At 43.8% G+C, this 18587-nt stretch overlaps 1 protein-coding gene and 1 long non-coding RNA gene across 2 annotated transcripts in view; one reads left to right on the plus strand and one right to left on the minus strand.

Annotated features, from left to right (window-relative positions):
• LOC116937273 (uncharacterized) overlaps window positions 1-5138 on the plus strand; it is a 37286-nt gene extending 32148 nt beyond the window's left edge. Inside the window, exon 5 of the long non-coding RNA XR_012931266.1 lies at window positions 1517-5138. This is a non-coding gene — a long non-coding RNA (uncharacterized LOC116937273). The remainder of the gene's footprint in view (window positions 1-1516) is intronic.
• Window positions 5139-7348: 2210 nt separating this feature from the next.
• On the minus strand, window positions 7349-17566 carry LOC142907789 (interferon-induced very large GTPase 1-like). The gene has a single exon (XM_076057588.1). The coding sequence runs from the start codon at window positions 16227-16229 to the stop codon at window positions 9180-9182; it is 7050 nt and encodes a 2349-aa protein (XP_075913703.1). The 5' UTR covers window positions 16230-17566; the 3' UTR covers window positions 7349-9179.
• Between the last annotated feature and the right edge of the window lie 1021 nt (window positions 17567-18587).

Genomic DNA, 18587 nt, shown 5'->3' on the forward strand with positions numbered 1-18587 from the left:
CCTGATGAATGCCGCTTGTGTTCTGGCCGAAACGTCGTGAGAATATTATTGTGTTATTTTATTTTATCAATTTATTTATTTATTCTCATTCTACGTGACTTCACCGAAAGAACCAAAGAAAACGTAACAGTTGCTGATGATACCACACTACTATCATAAAGCAAACCTAAAATTATGACCCTTGGTAAATGTTAAAGACAAAGATGATGGCGATGGAACAACTAAACTCATTTTAGTCTGGAAAATGCATCAAAAGTTGCGAAGAACTTTGTCGTCCTGTGCTTAGACTTCTGAAGACGAAGAATGTAGCCACGAGAACAGAAGGTAGCCAGATCTCGGTAGAATAGCCATGTCACAGCTCAATAAGATATGGAGAGACCAGGGCATTACCATAAACAACGAGAAGAGGCTTCTCAAAGCTCTGGTATTCCCTATTGCCATATATGTGTAGTGACATATACTGTCACTATACTGTAGCGCCGGGTATTGGAGGGGCACGTGACCGGGGCCCCGAGAGCCTTGTCTTCACACAGTAGGGGGCGGGGCCGAGGGCGTGTCGAAGCCAAGGCCAGAAAAATAAAGGGGAAGCTCCGACAGGGATCAGGGTTTGTTTGTGGGGATCATCCTGGAACTCTACGCTCTTCGCTCTTCGTTCGTCAGTTGAAATTTAGCAAGGAATCGTGGGTTAGACAGCGTGTGTGCTGGTTGGCCTATTCGCTAAGGTTAACTCGCACGCACATAGCGACAGTATAGCTATACTTAGCTACTGAACCCGAGTAGCTAGTGTTGTGTTAAATAAACGTGTTGCCTCTCAGTTAGGGTGTGCGCCCCAGTGTTAAATAAACGTGTTGCCTCTCAATCAGGGTGTGCGCCTCAGTGTATCATAAACTGCATATGGATGAGTCGTGGACGCCGAGATTAAGCGTGCGAAAGAGGATCAGCGCATTTGAGATGTGATGCTGGAGAAGGATGCTACATAAAACACGGACAGCCAAAATATCAAACAAGTCCGTCCTGAGAGAGATTGGTCCCGCTCTTCCACTCGAGGCCTTTTTCATGAAGAAGAAATGTACAGACTTTGGACATGTTATGAGGACTTCTGGACTAGATGAATCATTCTTGCTTGAGAACTGGCCTTACACTAACCCAGCTACGAGAGGCAGTGAGAGACAGGTTTGGATGGGAGAGTCTGGTTGTGGATGTCACCAGAGGTCGAACACAACCTGACAGCACAAGATGACAAGGTGAAGGCCCACTGAGCTCAACGAAGTGGCTCATCACGTGGAAATGTATAGCAGCCAAATACTCTAAATGGGTTCATGTTGATTCTAAATTTGTAGGGAAAAATCCGAAGGACCCGGAGAAAAATTCACACGACCACCGGGAGAGAGACACACAAACTCCAAATATACAGCAGGCGTCAGTCAAGATCGAACCCACGACCCCCTGTACGCCAGGCGAGGTAGTTAACATATCCTAGCCACCACCAATCGTGCTGTCCATTTCTCTGCAACAGGTACCGCTGCTACGATGCACGCATCGACATTGCCGGTGCCATCGATGGTGCCATCAACAGTTTCGCCTTCGCGCGGCAAAGCGTCCATCGCCATAGCAGCATGGGCTCTGATCTTGTTTCTGTCACTGACGGTGATTCTCTACCGGTGCTGCCACCGCTGCCACAGCAGGAATTTGTGCTGCTGGAGCAAAATGAGAAGTCATTCCAGCCATGGGGGTGGTGGTTGTCATAGTGGTGGTAGTGTTGATGGTGGTGGTAGAAGGAAAGGAAACTCGGGAGAGACGCAGCACCCTGCTGGAGAGACTCGTCCCTTGGAGGAGAGGAAGATGAGTGAGGTGCGTAAAATCTATCGATCTCAATCTTTTGAACACTCAATTCTTCTTCACATTCTGTCTATTACTTGATGAAGCTGGTTATTGTTATTACCACCAGCGAAATGTTAAAGTGCTCAAATTGTAACATTGTGAGGTTACTTTCCAACACACCGGTGTGCTGAGGTTGTAAATAACACTGTGTAACAATTTTTTTTGTCCCTGGGTAGTGTTATTTTCTAATTGCTTATGCTTCAAAGGTACAGAAAATGGCTATTGATCTCCACAAACTTTGCTTTTGTGACCAGGCCAGTGATATTTTGAAATTTACCTATTTTCAATGATAATTCCTGATAGATTCAGTGCTGAGTAAACTTGCAGTAACTGCTCGAACATTCTAGAACTTTCCAGTAATATAAATAGTATAAATACAGGGGCCTTGAGCCCACCAGTTCAGTTTAGTTCCAGCTGCCTAAGTGGATACATATCTGCATTTCTCTGAGATGGCATCAAGAGGCTGCAAGCATCCAGCAGACACATTTAGCTATGTTTGAGGCCAATTTATCAAGACAAGAGCGAAGAAGTACTCTGTGGAAGCATCTGCTAAGATGTGTGAGGCCTACAAGGCATATGTCGGCTTGCCTGTCGGGGTTCAAGACAAACCCTGGACGGTAAGATGGAAATTTGATGTTATATAATTTGTAAAAAAAAATAGTAAAAGTTTTTTTTTTAAATGTTTTACAATTATCACTGAGTGGGTGAGTGAGTGAGTAAATGCAGGGGTGGGTGAGAACCGCTGCTGCGAGGATGAACCCGAGTCCGCGTGATGGGTTATGCTCCTTCACGAGATCGGCAGCGAAGTATTGTGGTTCATCTGCGGCATGCACTTTGCGTGTAATGAGGACGACCTCGTAATGCATCCGTTCGGCAACTGAAAGCCAATGCAGCTCAGTGTACACTGGGCGGACACGGTCGGATCTTGCAGTACCCGTCACACTACGTACCCGGCGATCCGAGTTCTATTCCGCTCATGGCCAACATCAGTGTCGATTGTCTGAACAGGTCCCGGCCCTCCCTTATGTCGACTCAACCTCAAATAAGTACCTGGTGCGGTGTGTAAACATTGCCACTCGGGATACAAAGGCGGCCGGGCATCGTATTGGCCACCCACACCCTTTGTGTGCTGTGCCTGGCCTTCATAGGTGCGTGCTAATGTAGTGTTGTGGATTCTGGAGACGTCGGAGACGGATCTTGGAGGCAACACTATTTATTAATACAATATTTGGCAGTACAATCCCGGCACACTCAGGGCAACGGCCGTTCTATCACCACTGGCCTGGGAAGGTTCTGCCTCCGGGCTAACGTGTCCTAACACAGGAACTCGACTCTGGGTCCTCCGTCTATGGGTGCCTTGGGGAGGCTACTCTAACCCGACCTAGCCAGGCTCCAGGTTCCGACCACTGGCCCACTCGGACCCGGCCCTTACAAAGGCGTCGGGCCGGGGGTTATCAGGGTCTCACCACTGAGCCACACAGAGTCCCGGCCCTGACAAGGGCAGTGGGGCTCGGGGTCCCAGGGTACCATCTGGCCGGTCTTCTTGGTTCTGTCTTGAACTGGCCCCGCATCCTTCCAGGGGTCCGGCTTTTATACCCAGCACCGGTGCGTCAGCCCTGGCTCTGCCTACCCTCTAGAGAGTTCCAGAGGGGGCTCCGTGGGGTTCCCAGGACACCTCGCAGCCCCCTCCCACCGATAGGGGTCCCAGGGGATCCTAGGACACCCCGCAGCTCCCTCCCCCCGGGAGGGGCCGCGGGGGATCCCAGGACACCCCACAGCCCCCTCCTGCTCCGAGGCTAAGGATATTGCGACTGCCCCTGCTACACTGTGTCTGCCACTACAGGTAAGTGTACACAGTCAGTTTACGTCGCTACACATAGCCCATTCACGCCCCTACACTAACATCACTTGCCCCAACAGTCTGTTAGAGGCTATACGTGGTATCTTCGTCTTTGCTATTGTCTGTCCATGGAAAAAGCTCGTGCCAGGCTAGGTGCACGTCGATGAGGCTATTGGGTAATTTGAGGCAGTCACCTTCCAACAGCAGCAGACAGCAGAGGAGCAACACTCTTAAGAGGCCGATAAAACGCAGCAAACTTGCCATAGTAGGGAGCACAGCTGGTGGCTAAACTATCATTCATCTCAGTCAACCCATGGCATCTGTGTCTATCCTGCGACCTCCTGTCAGCAGAGAGCCTTACATACTTCACGTAGCCTCGGAGTGCACTTGGCCTGGCACAAGCACCGTATGTATGTACTATGTTGAACTTCTTTCGAACCGTATGTAGCCAACCGCGCTAATCGGAGGTGCTGTGGAGATGTTACCGCCGCTTCGTGGCGAACGGCAACTGTTGGAAAATGTCCATCCCGTGTGTTTGTGCGATTAGCGCTGTACTGCGTTCACTATGAAACCGGCCACCCGAGTTCGATTCCCACTCACAGCCAACACAAGTGAGGATTATCTGAACCGGTCTGGGGTCTCCCCTAGGTTGACTCAGCTTCAAATGAGTACTTGGTGAGGTGTTTTGGAAACATTGCCACTGGGGAGAGAAAGGCGGTCGGGCGTGCTGTTGGCCACCCACCCCCTCGTGTGCCACAGTGCCCATCTTCTTAGGTGCTGCTCGCTAGCAGCACTTGCCCCAACAGTCTGTTCAGGCTATAGGGGGGATTTTTGTCTTTGGACAGGTCGTGTACACGAGCCTTCGCCGACCTCCTGGAGAAGACGTCACGGTGTACGCGACGACCGCGGCGGTCGGTGGGGGAGAGCGACCGTCCAGACTGTGAAGGGGAGTCGCGTGAACAAACAACAACAACAAAGTTGGACATTGCCTTAACCACCAAACTAAACTTTGTATTTTACCAGGTATATATAGCTCTGAGCTATAAATCTCTTTTATCAAAAGCGGCCTGGCTATCACAAATGATAGCTCAACGAAATGACGTATCCGGTGGACACGTAATGCAGCCAAATTATCTAAATGCACGTTGATTCTAAATGTGGTGGAAATAAATCAGAGGCCATGGAGAAAAAAATACACGCAGCTCCTGAAGGTTCTTTCATTCAGGAGACATGGCTCAGTCGAACTTTGATGATTTATGACTGAGTGTGAGTTTATAGCCAAATTGTTTATATACGAGATCTATAACTTCTCAAAAAGCAGCCAGGCCATGACAGCATGAAATTAGTACGCTTTTTTTTTCAAAATCTACTACGCATTGCACAATGTCACAAAAGTGAACGGTGGACACTTGTATATTGCGATAATAATAATAATAATAAAAAATATGAAATGTAAGTAATAATTTGTCAAAATGATAATTGTGTATACTCTTTGGTTCATTCCGTAAAGTCACGAGGTATAAAATAAAATAAATCACGACGTTTCGGGCACAACACAAGCGTCCATCATCATGTGGGAATACATTGTCTGCTGCTGAGGCAGATTGTTTTAAAAGGTTTGAAAGGGGTGTAGCCCAAGGGTCGTAAAGAAGTGGCCGGGGCTAGTGATGTTAATGTGAGAAATTAGCATACTCTTTGGTTCTATTCGCTAAAGTCACGTAGGAAAAAATAAAATAACAAAAATCACGACGTTTCGGCCGAAACGTCGTGAACACAAAGCAGACCTAAAACACGGCAGGACCAACATCTTGGCTGTGGCAGATCACTGTTATAATTCAGTAGGCTCACATGACATTGACTTCTCCAAGCCAGAGGTTCTTTGAAAGCCATCTGGCTACCATGAGAGATTCGTTCATGAGGCTATCCACATATACAAACACAGAGACAATTTCAACCGAGAAGATGGATTCTGGCTTAGCAATCATTGCAAGGATTTGATAAACCATTTCGGGTCTTAAATGATTATTCACGCTTACGGTGGCTTTCAGACCGCATCCATTATTTTTTAGTCTCCCCCCTACTCTTTTCTGAACTTAGATGGACTCGTCCATCTTAACAAACTGTCAAATCGCTATCCGTGGTGCTAACGTTTAAAAATAAATAACTAAATCGCTACAAACCGCCACTTCTTTCAAATGTTATTGCCGTTGGTTTTCACACCTGATGATGACTGCTTGTGTTGCAGGCGAAACGTCGTGATAATTTTATTGTTTTATATAAATGTTATTATTTATTGTTTCTCTTCAACGTGACTTTACCGAAAGAACCAAGAATATGTGAGTGGTTTATTCAGCAGTGCTTTAGCCAAAGGTAAGTGTTGCATAGTGGATAGTCCTACCATGAAAAATTTAAACGAGTCATGACATGTAACACGTGTAAAATATTTTGGGGATATCCCGCACCTCCATATACCCCGCAGGGTCTTGTTTTGTTTGTAAAAAGTGGTATACCCCGCGGGTTATATGCGGGGAACATACGGTAAAGATCAGCTGACACGACTCAACAAACCCTTTCAAATTGAATATTTAGGAAAGACTCCGCAATGTTCGTTGCTAATTCTTCGTTAACTGCACCTGCTGCCACTGCTGCTGTTTCCTCCTAAAGTGTGGAGGCCGTGAGCTGCTGCTCTATTTGCAGTGCAAGCTCGCATTGTGACGTCGTCATTACAGCCGTGGGCGCCTTTTTCACCGCCCTGAATGGGTCTCAAACGGCGTGGCAAAAATGCGAAGCTCATCGCAATGAATGAAGGAAGATCTCTCACTCTGACACCTTCACAGCTGCCCGAGACCTCCCAAAGGCACACGTCAGACTGTGTTGTGGCGGTTTCCAATTAAAAAAAAACTTAAAATTGTATCTTCATGAGGCAATTCACGTTGAAGACCCATTATATTTTAATTGTTTTTAACACTACAAAACAATGTATTTTTAAAAAGTACTTTTTGAAAAAAAAAATCTCATATCCAGCTGCTTGGGAGGCTGGCGCCCCAACGCCCCCTAGTGGACGAACCGCGCTTGCATGCAACTCAGTGGGCAAATCTCGTAGAGTTCCAGAACTCCTCTTCCCCACACACGAGGGGGTGGGTAGCCAGCACCACGTCCGGTCTCCCCAGTGATGTTGTTTACACAACACACCATGTACCCATTTGAGGCTTTGTCGACCGAAAGGGGGGGCCCAGGACTGATTCATATAACAGTCGCTGTGTTGGCCATGAACAGGAATCGAACTCAGGTTGCTGGGTTTATAGCACAGCGTGCTCACCGCTACACTACCACTCCCCTACTATTCTTACTCTCCACCGACTGATCACTGTCCCCTGTTTTGCAATGCTCTTAGCGAGGGCTTACTGAGACTGTCACAACTCGTGATGGGTGCTGTGACCAGAACTATGCCTTGGCCACCTTGGTTTCGTTGACGCTGATGTTTTCACTCCATACCAGGTACTAAGTTATGAATGAATACCACCCTACAGGAGGGCCAGGGTAAGTTAGGGTATCACTCGAGTAGCACTGTACAAACCACTGCGCTACCGCTCTCCTCCACATACACACTCTCGCACATATGAGACATACATTTTTATTGTCATAGTACTCAAGTTTATTCATATAAGATATATGTCAAGGTACCGTGTGATTGAACAGACAACTCCAGAATCACAATTACCCAAGTTACATAGACCTACAAAAACCCAGAGACGAAATACACCACTGTATTCCAAGATTAATTAAATCATTAGCAACATGATGAATACATACCAGAAGCGTGTTATCATTAATTCAAATTAAATCATACGTCTGAACACTACGTTAAATCATTGAAAAGCATTACAATTCAAGCAAACTAGTCAAGACAGTCGAGTGATTATACAAAATTCCAATTCACCACGCTTACATAATGTGTGTAATCACCGCAGGACAAACCTCAAGTTATTGTCCTTTGAGGTCCAGCACTGACAAAAACGAATCGGGTTGCCGTGATGTAATGTTTCACGATTGCAATGCAAGACACGGTTTTTCAGATTTGCCGATAGCAATCACAATCTCGCACAGTAACAGGGCCATGTTCAGGGAAACTCATTTAGATTGTTTTCAATCGGAGTGGCAACATCTTCTCACTCTAACGAGAGCAGGGTAATAATTATATCCAATCATTGCCTCATATCTATTTTACAGCCTTAAGCCAGCAGCGTAAACTCTACATTCCAATGGCGGAAGCTTGTAACTAAATGTGACAAAGTAGTACTAATTTTATGCAAACTGGATAAGAAAGAAGATGGGTTGGGTGCTTGACTGGTAACACAAGTCCTTTTAAAATATATAATCATGTTTAATACAAGGCAGTTTGTATTAAGACTGCGTCTAAAGGCAATCACATCTCAAGATGCTGTCCAACACAATGGTACATGTGCATCATGAGGAGAACGGAAGGAGTGAGTATTTACTCGCCAATTCCACTCTGCTAGGTAAAGCACACAAAGATAATTGTATCATCTGACTAAACAAAAAGGATCAATAATGTGACATGGTATGCATGGATACGCACTGACTGCTTCACATGGAAAAAGCATTTGGTGCTTATGAACGAGACAAGTAGCAATGTGAACCTTAAGATTTTGACACGAACAAGTTACACATCACAAATGTTTACAATATCATGTTTTCAGAATTGCTAAAATACGTAATGCACTACAAGAAAGTTATTTTCACAGTGCAGATTCGTGTGTTTAAACTTCACATCTTTTAAAACTACGCTTATATAGGTTGAACATATCTCAGACAATGAGCAGGTTGAGCCTGGATAGCGCTTAAATTATAATCAACAACGATGTATGACATACGTGGCTGTATTGTGATCAGCAGTGGGCAATCCGTTCACATAACATATTCAACCAACTAAGTAATTTACGTTATTTCCTCAAGCAAAGGATGCCGTTTATGCCAATTCCAAATGACTATGAAACACCAGAAGTCCGAGCTACTCAGTGAAATTACCAAGCACTTTCTTCCAAGTTGGGAGAAGTGATTTTCTTTACAAGCACGAAGCAGCCCAAGATTTTAAGTCCCATTCCGCTGTTGATTAAACTCAGTATTCATCAACGTCATCCCGACCCACTAACTGAAAATATCTATGACATAGCATTGGCCAAATGATGTCAACCAATGATAACGTTGTAATTGAGTCTTGCGCCAATGTTAATTACGATATCAATCAGAGAACACACAAAGCTACACCATTCCCAAATGATAGTGAAATATAAAATAAAGGATACGTTTGTTTAATGATCAAGATCTAATGGGCTACTGTAAATAAAATGCATTTATAGCACGAAGAAGGCGAATGACAAACTGACGTCGGATTGAGCAATTGTTCCCATTTAGTAACTTGATAATTGTGTTGAAACTATTTCTTCCATAAGTGTGCAATCGCCTCATCCTTTGTAATTTTTGTCCAGCCCTCTGGAATGGTGCCACGGCCTGTAAATTGTAGTTTGTAAAGCCTCTCTAGGTCTGACTTAAATCTGCAGACAAACCATTTCCAATATGGTTGAACGGTTAAGTCTGGCGTGATGTTCCAACTTGCATATTTTGGCCCTGCTGTACGATAATCCTTATATGGTATTTCATTGTCTTCTGAAAGCATTAACCACCAGTCACTTGCAACTAAACTTGTACAAATATCAATGGAAAAAGTATCTGTTTTACACCATTTTCCCCCTGTCACTGCCTCTGGCCGATGAATCGGAATGCGGTGGTTCTCGTCATGACCGGGTATTGTGTTTGTGCAGATGGCTTTACAGAATGGGCACTGCACCCAGCACCCACTCATCTGTTCACGTAGCATGTCTTGAGGTTTGTTCCTTACGTCTTCTATATCCCTTATGGATGCTGTAGAATATTCTTTTTTCAACTCTGCCACCATGGTTTCCAATTTTGTGGCTAGTTCATATCTAAAGCAGGGAATGTCATGTATGTCTTTGTAGTCAGCTCTAATCAAACTGTGCCTTGGGAAATGGATGTTGTCACCAAGCTGTTTACAAAATTCATCCAGCCACGATGATCCATCGCCTTTGTTTGACTGGACGGCTGTGATTGAATTCGTAATTGCAGTGGAAACTTTTCCCGTGTAAAACTCAAGACAGGACTCAAATATTTCTCGAATTTTAATATTTTCTTTTGCTGAGCAATATTCCTCAACACCTTCTGTAATGTATTTTTCAAAATATTGTTTTGGTTTCTGAATGTATTCCTTAAATTCCACGAATTGTTCCTTCTCTGCTAAATGTATCAAAATGTAGTTTTCTAAATTTGATCGATTTCCATTAAATGCCGGACAATCGGACTTCATTTTGTCTACAATTTCAAGGCTGGCTTTGTCACAGACTGCCTGGTGCATGGCTGTTTTAAGTTTTCTAGACAAAATTTCAGCAAATATAGTAATGTTTGCATCTTCTTTACATCGAATCTTAAAGCTGTTGAAGTACTCTTCTTTCTTGCTGCTGAAATATATTAGAGGATCGTTTGCCCTCTGAAAATCATCATCTATTTTCTGAAACCTCACTTCAGCATTTGCCAATATGTGTATTGCTAAATCTAGCCTATACATATTTGTGACCTTTAGTCTTGCATGTTGTTTGGAACTTGAATCTACAGCTGCCAGCATAGATTTTATTACGTTATGCAGATCGGTTTGATTGTAACCAAGCTTTCGTTTCTCAAGAGATTTAATAACCTCGCCGGCTACATAGCGTGCATCCTCTGTAATTTTTTGGACGATGGCAGTTTCCTGTAAAATAGTGGAAGAGAAAAATGGATTAACCTGATTCCAGACGCCTTTTCGTTTAACCACAATATGTTCTCCATGACAAAACAAAAATGATTTATTTTCAGACATTTTTATCAATTTTGTGGATAATTTGTCTTCACTTTTAAAATGTGCATAAAGCGTATTTTCTGCTTGCATTCTAAAAGCTATTTTTCCAGGTGGGGTAACGCTTTTTTTCACTTCATTTTTCCATTCTTCCCACATTGTCTCAAACTTTTTTTCCAATTGGTCATCTTTCACTCCAGAGGTTTTCAGTTTCGAAGCCAAATCCTTGCTCTTTTTTAAAAGCTGATCCTCAAAGCTGGATCTATATTCATCCAGACAGTTCCATACACTCTTTTGATTCCTCAAAACAGTAATTTTTTTGTAACTATCAGTCACAAGCTCGTCCTTAATTGTTTCAAATTTCACGATGAAGTTAGTTTTCCATTGACTCAACAATTCAGCAGCATGTAGTCGATTAAAATATGTTTCAATGTCTTTTCTGATCTCGTTGTATTTTGGAGAAAGGGTTTGCTCAATGTTTGACCTAGTCAAACTAGACAATACGTCTGTCCTGTTATTAATAATATTATACATCTTATTCTCTTCTTTAATAAGATGACTCCTAAGGCTCCAAGTACATTTCCCATACATGTCTTCAAGTTTGCTGTAAGCTGCACTCTCGTGGGAGTTATTGAAGCTAAACACAAAGTCTTCTGAAAGCAATGCATTCCACAAATCTCGGATACGATTTTTCAATTCTGATATTTTTAAAACGTGACTTTTTGTCTTGATGATGCTATCTTTAAGTTTTTTAACATGTTGGAAGTAGCTTTGATTTGACGGAGCCATTGGAGGATCGTCTTCCCAAAAATGAGAAAAGAAATGGATCTGAGAGTGCACGTCGAACCCAATCACCTCGTCAAATGAAACAGCTTTGTACTGCTCCTGTTCTGCAGCCGTGCGAGTCATCTCGTCTAACATATCCTGGAAGAGTCTCCTTCCATCCATGACATTTTCTTTTAAAGTCACATCCCCGACATTTTGATGGACAAACACACAGCTTGGTGACAATTTCACCTGCTTCATTTTCAGAAATGCCTGCACTGCGATCTGTATAATGTTGTGCATCTCAGAGGGATTATCTCCAAAAGTATTGATCACGGTCATGTTTGCAAGGCCGATCACAAATGTAGCCAGTTCATTGTCAAGAGTGGGTGTCGCATTTGATAGCTCTGGGGCACAGAGCCCTTCTGTGTCGACTATCAACACAAAGTCATATCCCAGCTCTTTGCTGAACTCTTCGTCCACCTTCAACAACTGCATGTGGACCCCTCGGGTGCATCTCCCAGCACCCACAGGGAACTGGAGACCGAACATTGCATTCAGCAGCGTGGACTTGCCACTGCTCTGTATGCCCAGTATGGAGAGGACAAATAGTTTTTTGTTCCCATTTTTTTCAATAACTTCGTCCAAAACTGAGCAAATCCAAGTGAGGGGGACATGTGAGGCATCACCGTCCATGAGTTCAAGAGGGATCCCAGAGAGCATCAAATCTGCTGCGATGCCTGGCAAAGCAGCCGAGGGCTTGTCAGCTGTGCGCGGTGTCTGTGACGCTTCATAGATCTGCCCAACTTCCCTGAAAAGGTGATGGATTCCAAAAGAGGATGCCTCATGTTTTTCTGATATTCGTTCCAGCTCTGCTTGTTGTATAGACAGTAACCTACTGCCAATAACTGTTCTCCTGGACTCAAGTATTCCTTTCGGAGCCTGGTGATACTCCTGATGAAGTTGTGATATGCTACCTGCAGACAGGTTATCTAAATAGATTTGTAGCCAATGCAGTGAGTATTGTTTTACTGAGTCTGCATGATGCCCCATATTCTCAATGAACGATCTCATTAATTTATTGAGAGGAGATGCTTTGTGAAGCTGGGCTTCCCGTATTGATTGTTTTTCAATTGCAATGTTGTCCCTGTACTCTTCAACGCTTTGGTCCCCCTCTACTCTCAAGCGAGCGAATTCTTTGTCTTTCTTGCACCACTCGTGCCACAATTTACCTTGAAGAGGCAGAAAAGTCTCCTTCATGGAAGACAATGGCTTGTCCTTCAGAAGACTCAATAAGACGCCTGCCATAGACTTGCCTTTTTTACATTGTTCATCATCTTCATCAACACTGAAGCCGCACTGTCTAGCGATGGCTGAGCAATCATTAATTGTAACCGTTTGTTTTGAATTGGCCAACATATATTTGAGGGTTGACTTCAATTCATCCATTAGTTCAGCCTCATTTCTATTCTTGACACCAATTTTTACCTTTGTTTTATAATGTCCACCCAAGATTCGTTCTTTGTCAGCCCAAAGGCAAAGTAAAGGCTTTGGAGAATTTAGACAATCTACCAAAATGCTTTTAGCTTCATCATTGTTATCATAATCTGACATTAATATCACGTTGACAGTGGATATCTCGAGGAGAAACTGCACCTGCTTTTTGTGCTCTCTCGCATCTCCATGGAGATTTGTGAACGCTATGCAGTCATTAAAGACGTCATCATCCCTCCCACCTGGACAGTACCAGGCGATCTCTGTGACTCCTTCCATTAGGAGACCATTCTTGCTGCTGCCTCTGCAGTGTCTATGAAAGAAAACTTCATTCTTTTGCTTTCCAAGCAGAGAGTTCAGCATCTGAGATTTCGATGCGGGTGATTCACCAAACCTAATGAATGACACTAGAGGAGTGTCAGCGTTAACAATCGCACAGAGGTTGGTTTGCTGTATCTCAGTAGATGCAGCACGGGATTTCCAGCTCTTTTTAATCTGTCGGAATGCCCATAGAGGGAATTCTATTTCTGAGCTACAAGGATTTGGAACTAAAAGCGGCAGTGCAAACTGGCAAAACGAGAGTTTGGTGTAAATGTACTGCCTCACAAAATTGTCTCCACAATGAAAAATTGCCATTTGCAAATCCATTGGGTGAACATGGCTTCGAGTTTCTGTCGTAGACCAATCTTGACTACTCACAATACCATCATGGTTAAAAAACTTTTCATAATTAGAGTTTTCATTCTGCATGGTTTCATTGTTTTCATTTTCACCCAGAACACTAACATACCGTGCTTCGGAGTCAAACATCATCAGTTTCTGCAAATAATGAAGAACAAGTTCTTCTTCTGTGATTGGGGCTTCTTTAAGTATTTCTGACTTAACAACACACATATGCTTTGTGTGCATTTTTTTCGGGTAGTATTCTTGAAGCCCCAGTATTTTACACAGATTCATAAACGTTTTCATCCCCTCTGTTTCACTCTCAACCTTCGATGTCTGCGAAGGAGCCAATGTGATAGTCAGTGTCCCAGCAACAAGAGATTTCAAAGTTTCCTCGAGTCGGTTCCAGTCAATGGGGCCTCCATCATAGACCAGCACCACGTTTGATACTTCGGTGCAGATGTTTGCATCCAAATAGGATTTCATGAACGTCAGATGTTCCTCTATTTCCAGGGGGGTCCGTGAATTAGACTGTACTCCTGTAGTCAAACCGTTCAAGAGGACGTACGCCTGAGCCTTGAGAGCACTTTGAGATTTGAGAGCTGAGTACTCGCTGTGTGCCACGTCCACTTGGTGCTGAAGGCAGTTAACGTCTTCATAGTCGAGGAGGCGATCGAACGATCTCTCCTTTGTACGGAACCCTGAAGCAGCAGCACATGAAATGAACAGGAGCTCCTCCTCCATCCGCTCCATTTCTCGGAAGCACCGGCAAAGGGAATTGAGGGAAAATGTGATTTCATTGGTTCCCTTCACCTTTGCTTCATTCAGTGCAGTTTCAAAAGAAGTCGGTGCATCCATTGCTTCTTTTAATTGTTTCTTTGTTTCTGTAAATGTCTTGCCAAGGGAATTTAGCTCAGCATCAAGAACCCTGACTGTATCAGACCCATACACCCACTGCGTTATCGAGGAGCGCTTGGGGAAGTTCTCCACTGCATAGATGTTGGGTTCCAATAGGTACCGCATTTTTATTTTTATCCAATCGGTTTCGTCACAAGAAGAGTGCTTGTATGCCGATACAATCCGCGTCAAGAATTCCTGAAGGGCTGGGTGTGAGAGACACGTGTCAATCCAGCTCCTGTTAGTTTTTGTGCATTCATACAACTTCTGTTTTAGATCCGCCAGCATTTCCAGATGAGTGTCATTGTCAGATTCTTTCCACTGCTTCGCATCTTCCATTATCGATTGCGCTTTGACATTTATGTCAGCCAATTCATCCTCTGGATAATTATGTACTTCTTTTTTTGTTAAAATGGTGTAAGCTTTTTGAAGATCACTGGCCAACTTCAGGACATCTTTAAAATCGCATTTATGATTGGACCGGACGATGTCCCATACTGGTATAAACCTGATTCCTCGGTCGATGAGAGACCATGTCCTATTGTTGACAACAATAGCAGATTCCCACTGAGGGAGATTATGTACATCAGGATTACCCCCTGTTGTGGTTACAGTCATCTGTATCACATCGGTGAGCACCGGGCTGTAATGTCCAGAATCACTTGGAGCTGGCTCAGTTGTCATTACAGTACCTGTATCAGTCGTTGTACTACTGCCGCAGTCGGCACCAATGTTTGGTTCGAATAACTCAGACAAGAGCAGTTTTATTTCATCTTGCTGATGTAAACTGAAACCTTTAGCTGATGCCTTCCTCCAAAAAATTCCTCCAAATTGGAGAAGACCCTCGTTTGCGTGAGAGCCAAAATTGTGGAAGAATTTGCAGCTCATGCTGGAAAACACGTTGCTTTTAAAATCTTCCTTTGTATTTTCCAACGTATTCTCAATCATTTGTAGCTCCTTCAGGGCTGCTTCAGACAGCCTGAGTTGTGCCATATGAAGATTACCTGAGGCTAGGGGCAGGTACGTAAACTCTGTTCTGGAAAGATAGGAATGATCAGTCTGAGTATTTTGCATTTCCTTAAGATTCATTGATTTGACTTGCATTAAGGCTGGTTTTCTACTCAAGGACGAGACGCATCCTTTCTCGGAGACAGTGCTACTGAAGCCCATGACTTCCATGGTCTTCCTGAACATGGATTCATCATTGAAAGAAATAAACTCGTGTTGTTTTGTCTCTGACTTGCCGACCAGACCCACGAGCCGGAATGTTTGTGGGATCGTCAAGAGTTTTCCTCTCTTTTCTAATGCATCCTCTAACTTTCCACTCATATAAACCCCCTCTAGTGCAAGACCTCCTGATGCGTTTTGTAAAATCTCTGTATCTGACAAACAATGTGTTGAAACAGATGGACATATTTCTTGGGCAGGCTCGTGAATTCTCTCAGACACGACAGAAGGCAACAGATTATCAATTTGTATATGTGGAGCCAAGCTCACTGCCTTTTTAGCACTGACAACACCATCAGCAGCAACAATGCCAAGCATTTTATAAAATGCCCGCTTTTCCCACTCTTTACGGAAATGTGAGTCCAGTTCTCTGCTGTCCTGCTGGTCGAGGTGAAGCAGGGCCTGTGCATTAGAAATGAGCAGAACCTCACGCAGTTTCTGTTTCCAGTAAACTGTGTCAAGACCCACATCTCTGAGCTTTTGTGCAAGTTCATCGTCAGCCTGGCTTCTGCATTCCTCTTCGTCCTCTCCAGACATCGCCTAGGGAAAGGCACGTTATTACAATAAAAATGTTTTACAACAAAAACTTTAAAATAGTTTTTTTCAAAAAAAATAAGAAACTCGTCAGAGAAGTGCGTTCTAAAAACATAAATGATAAGTGCATGCACATCATGGCAAGGGTACACAGTTGCTGTACCTCTCGTTGCCCAGGAAACAGATAAATAACATTGTGAGCACATACTCTTTGGTTCTATTGGGTAAAGTCACGTAGGTGAAAATAAAATAACAAAAAATCACGACGTTTCGGCCACAACACAAGCGGCCTTCATCAGGTGAAGGGACGAGACTGTCTGGAGGACTGCGCTGGAGTGGAAGCTTTAAATCTAGAATTGTGTGCACAATGAGCCATCGATCAGCCTCCCATATGTACATTCCTGTGGTACAGCGATGGAAAGCGTGTACACTGTACGACGTATAACTGTCTTTGACCATTAAGTATGTATGTGTAATGAGTCCACCGGATGAAAGTTGAGATGAAACACTCCTCTTTATTTTCAACATCAGCTCACGCTGCGTGTGACCACTCAACTCAAAATCCCAACAGGAAGCGCCCCAATCGCCCTGCCTCTTTCAGTGACGTCACCACTCCCCTGCTGGGCGTTTCTCTCACACTCCGCCTTCTCTCTCTTTTCGTTCGTGACGTCATTTTAACAGTAACCTGGGATCCTCCAGATCGTGTAAGTGTAATGACTGAAAATTACCCCAAGCCAAGGTGCAGCCTAACGGCTATTAAAAAATGAACCAAAGTATCAACAAGGTTTAATTTCGATTTAAAGCTTTCGTGACTGCAAGGATTCATCTTCATTGGTTCTTTCGGTAAAGTCACGTAGAATGAGAATAAAATAATAAATTGATAAAATAAAATAACACAATAATATTCTCACGACGTTTCGGCCACAACACAAGCGGCCTTCATCAGGTGAAGGGGACGAGACTGTCTGGAGGACAGCGCTGGAGTGAGAAAGCCACGCTGAGATCACGACCTTTAAGCTGTGTGAGAAGAAACAAAGTGCCTTGACAAAGGAATTAGCATATAATTTAGCATTGAAATGGCTGAGTGATTAGCTTGTGACTTGTCACAGAAAATGCTATGTTAAAGTTAAAGCATACACATCCGCAAAGGCACCCCTTGACAAAGGAATTAGCATAGAATTTAGCATTGAAATAGCTAAGTTAAAGTATACACATCCGCAGAGGCACTCCTTGACAAAGGAATTAGCATAAAATTTAGCATTGAAATAGCTGAGTGATTAGCTTGTAACTGGTCACAGAAATAGCTATGTTAAAGTCAGAGTATATGCATTCACCGAGGCACCTAGTACAAATCAAACAGGATAATTTAGCATTGAAATAACTAGGCGAATTTAGCATTGAAATAACTGAGTGAATTAGCTTGTGACTGGTCACAGAAAAGGCTATGTTGAACTTAAGGCCTACACATCTGAGCTATTCACAGTAACTGTGTATACAATACAATATATAATGAATACTATATAGTGAACCAATAAAAAATACTAAAATATAAATTACCTCAATGTTATCAATAAACTCTATATTCTCCAATCAGCTAAGCTACCAACAATAAGTCGTTATATATCACAATGCTATATGGCGAAAAATGGGTGGATTCTTACCCTCAACTTTAGAAACACGGATAGCTGGCTAAAGTGGCCCCTCGGGATAGAGTCATCTTGTTGAGTGACTTCAATGCCCCAGTTGGTCATGATGCTGGCACCTGGTCTGGAGTGATTGGTAGGTATGGGCCAGATCATCTGTAAGATGCACCTGCCATTATTCCACTTCAGTGGTGGGTGTACACCCAGGACCCCATTCCAACCTAAGGTGGTCTGGTCTCAGCTAGCTGATGGAAGTTGCAAGTGAGAATTCCATCATCGCTTGCGGCTGGGGTTGGCATCGTCACCCACTCCTCCTGTTGTCGAGGGTAAATGGGCGAGGTTTAGAACTGTGACGCATGCAGCTGCAATGGCTGCTTTTGGTACGCGGTCCAGACCTCCCCAGAGCCCTGGCCGCAGAGGAGGTATTCCGGATGGTTGAGAAAAAGCGACAGGCCCACTCTAATCGTCTACAGCATCCCATGTCAGAGAATGAGGAGGCTTACCACAGCCTTCGCTCAGAGGTTCGGAGAGCCGTGAGGTGCTGCAAGGATGGGTGCTGGTCGCGGATTGCTGAGGAGATGGATTCTGCCTCAATGGCCCGCGATCACAAATCCCTATTTAACGTCATCAAAAAAGTAACTTGCAGCGCCACACCTATTACCATCATTAGGGGAAAAACGGTGATCCAATCTCCGACCCCCAGGAACAGGTTTGCAGT

This window comes from Petromyzon marinus, chromosome 83, assembly GCF_048934315.1.
Source record: "Petromyzon marinus isolate PM22_M1 ecotype Great Lakes invasive population chromosome 83, UKy_Petmar_22M1.pri1.0, whole genome shotgun sequence".
NCBI classification, from domain to species: domain Eukaryota; kingdom Metazoa; phylum Chordata; class Hyperoartia; order Petromyzontiformes; family Petromyzontidae; genus Petromyzon; species Petromyzon marinus.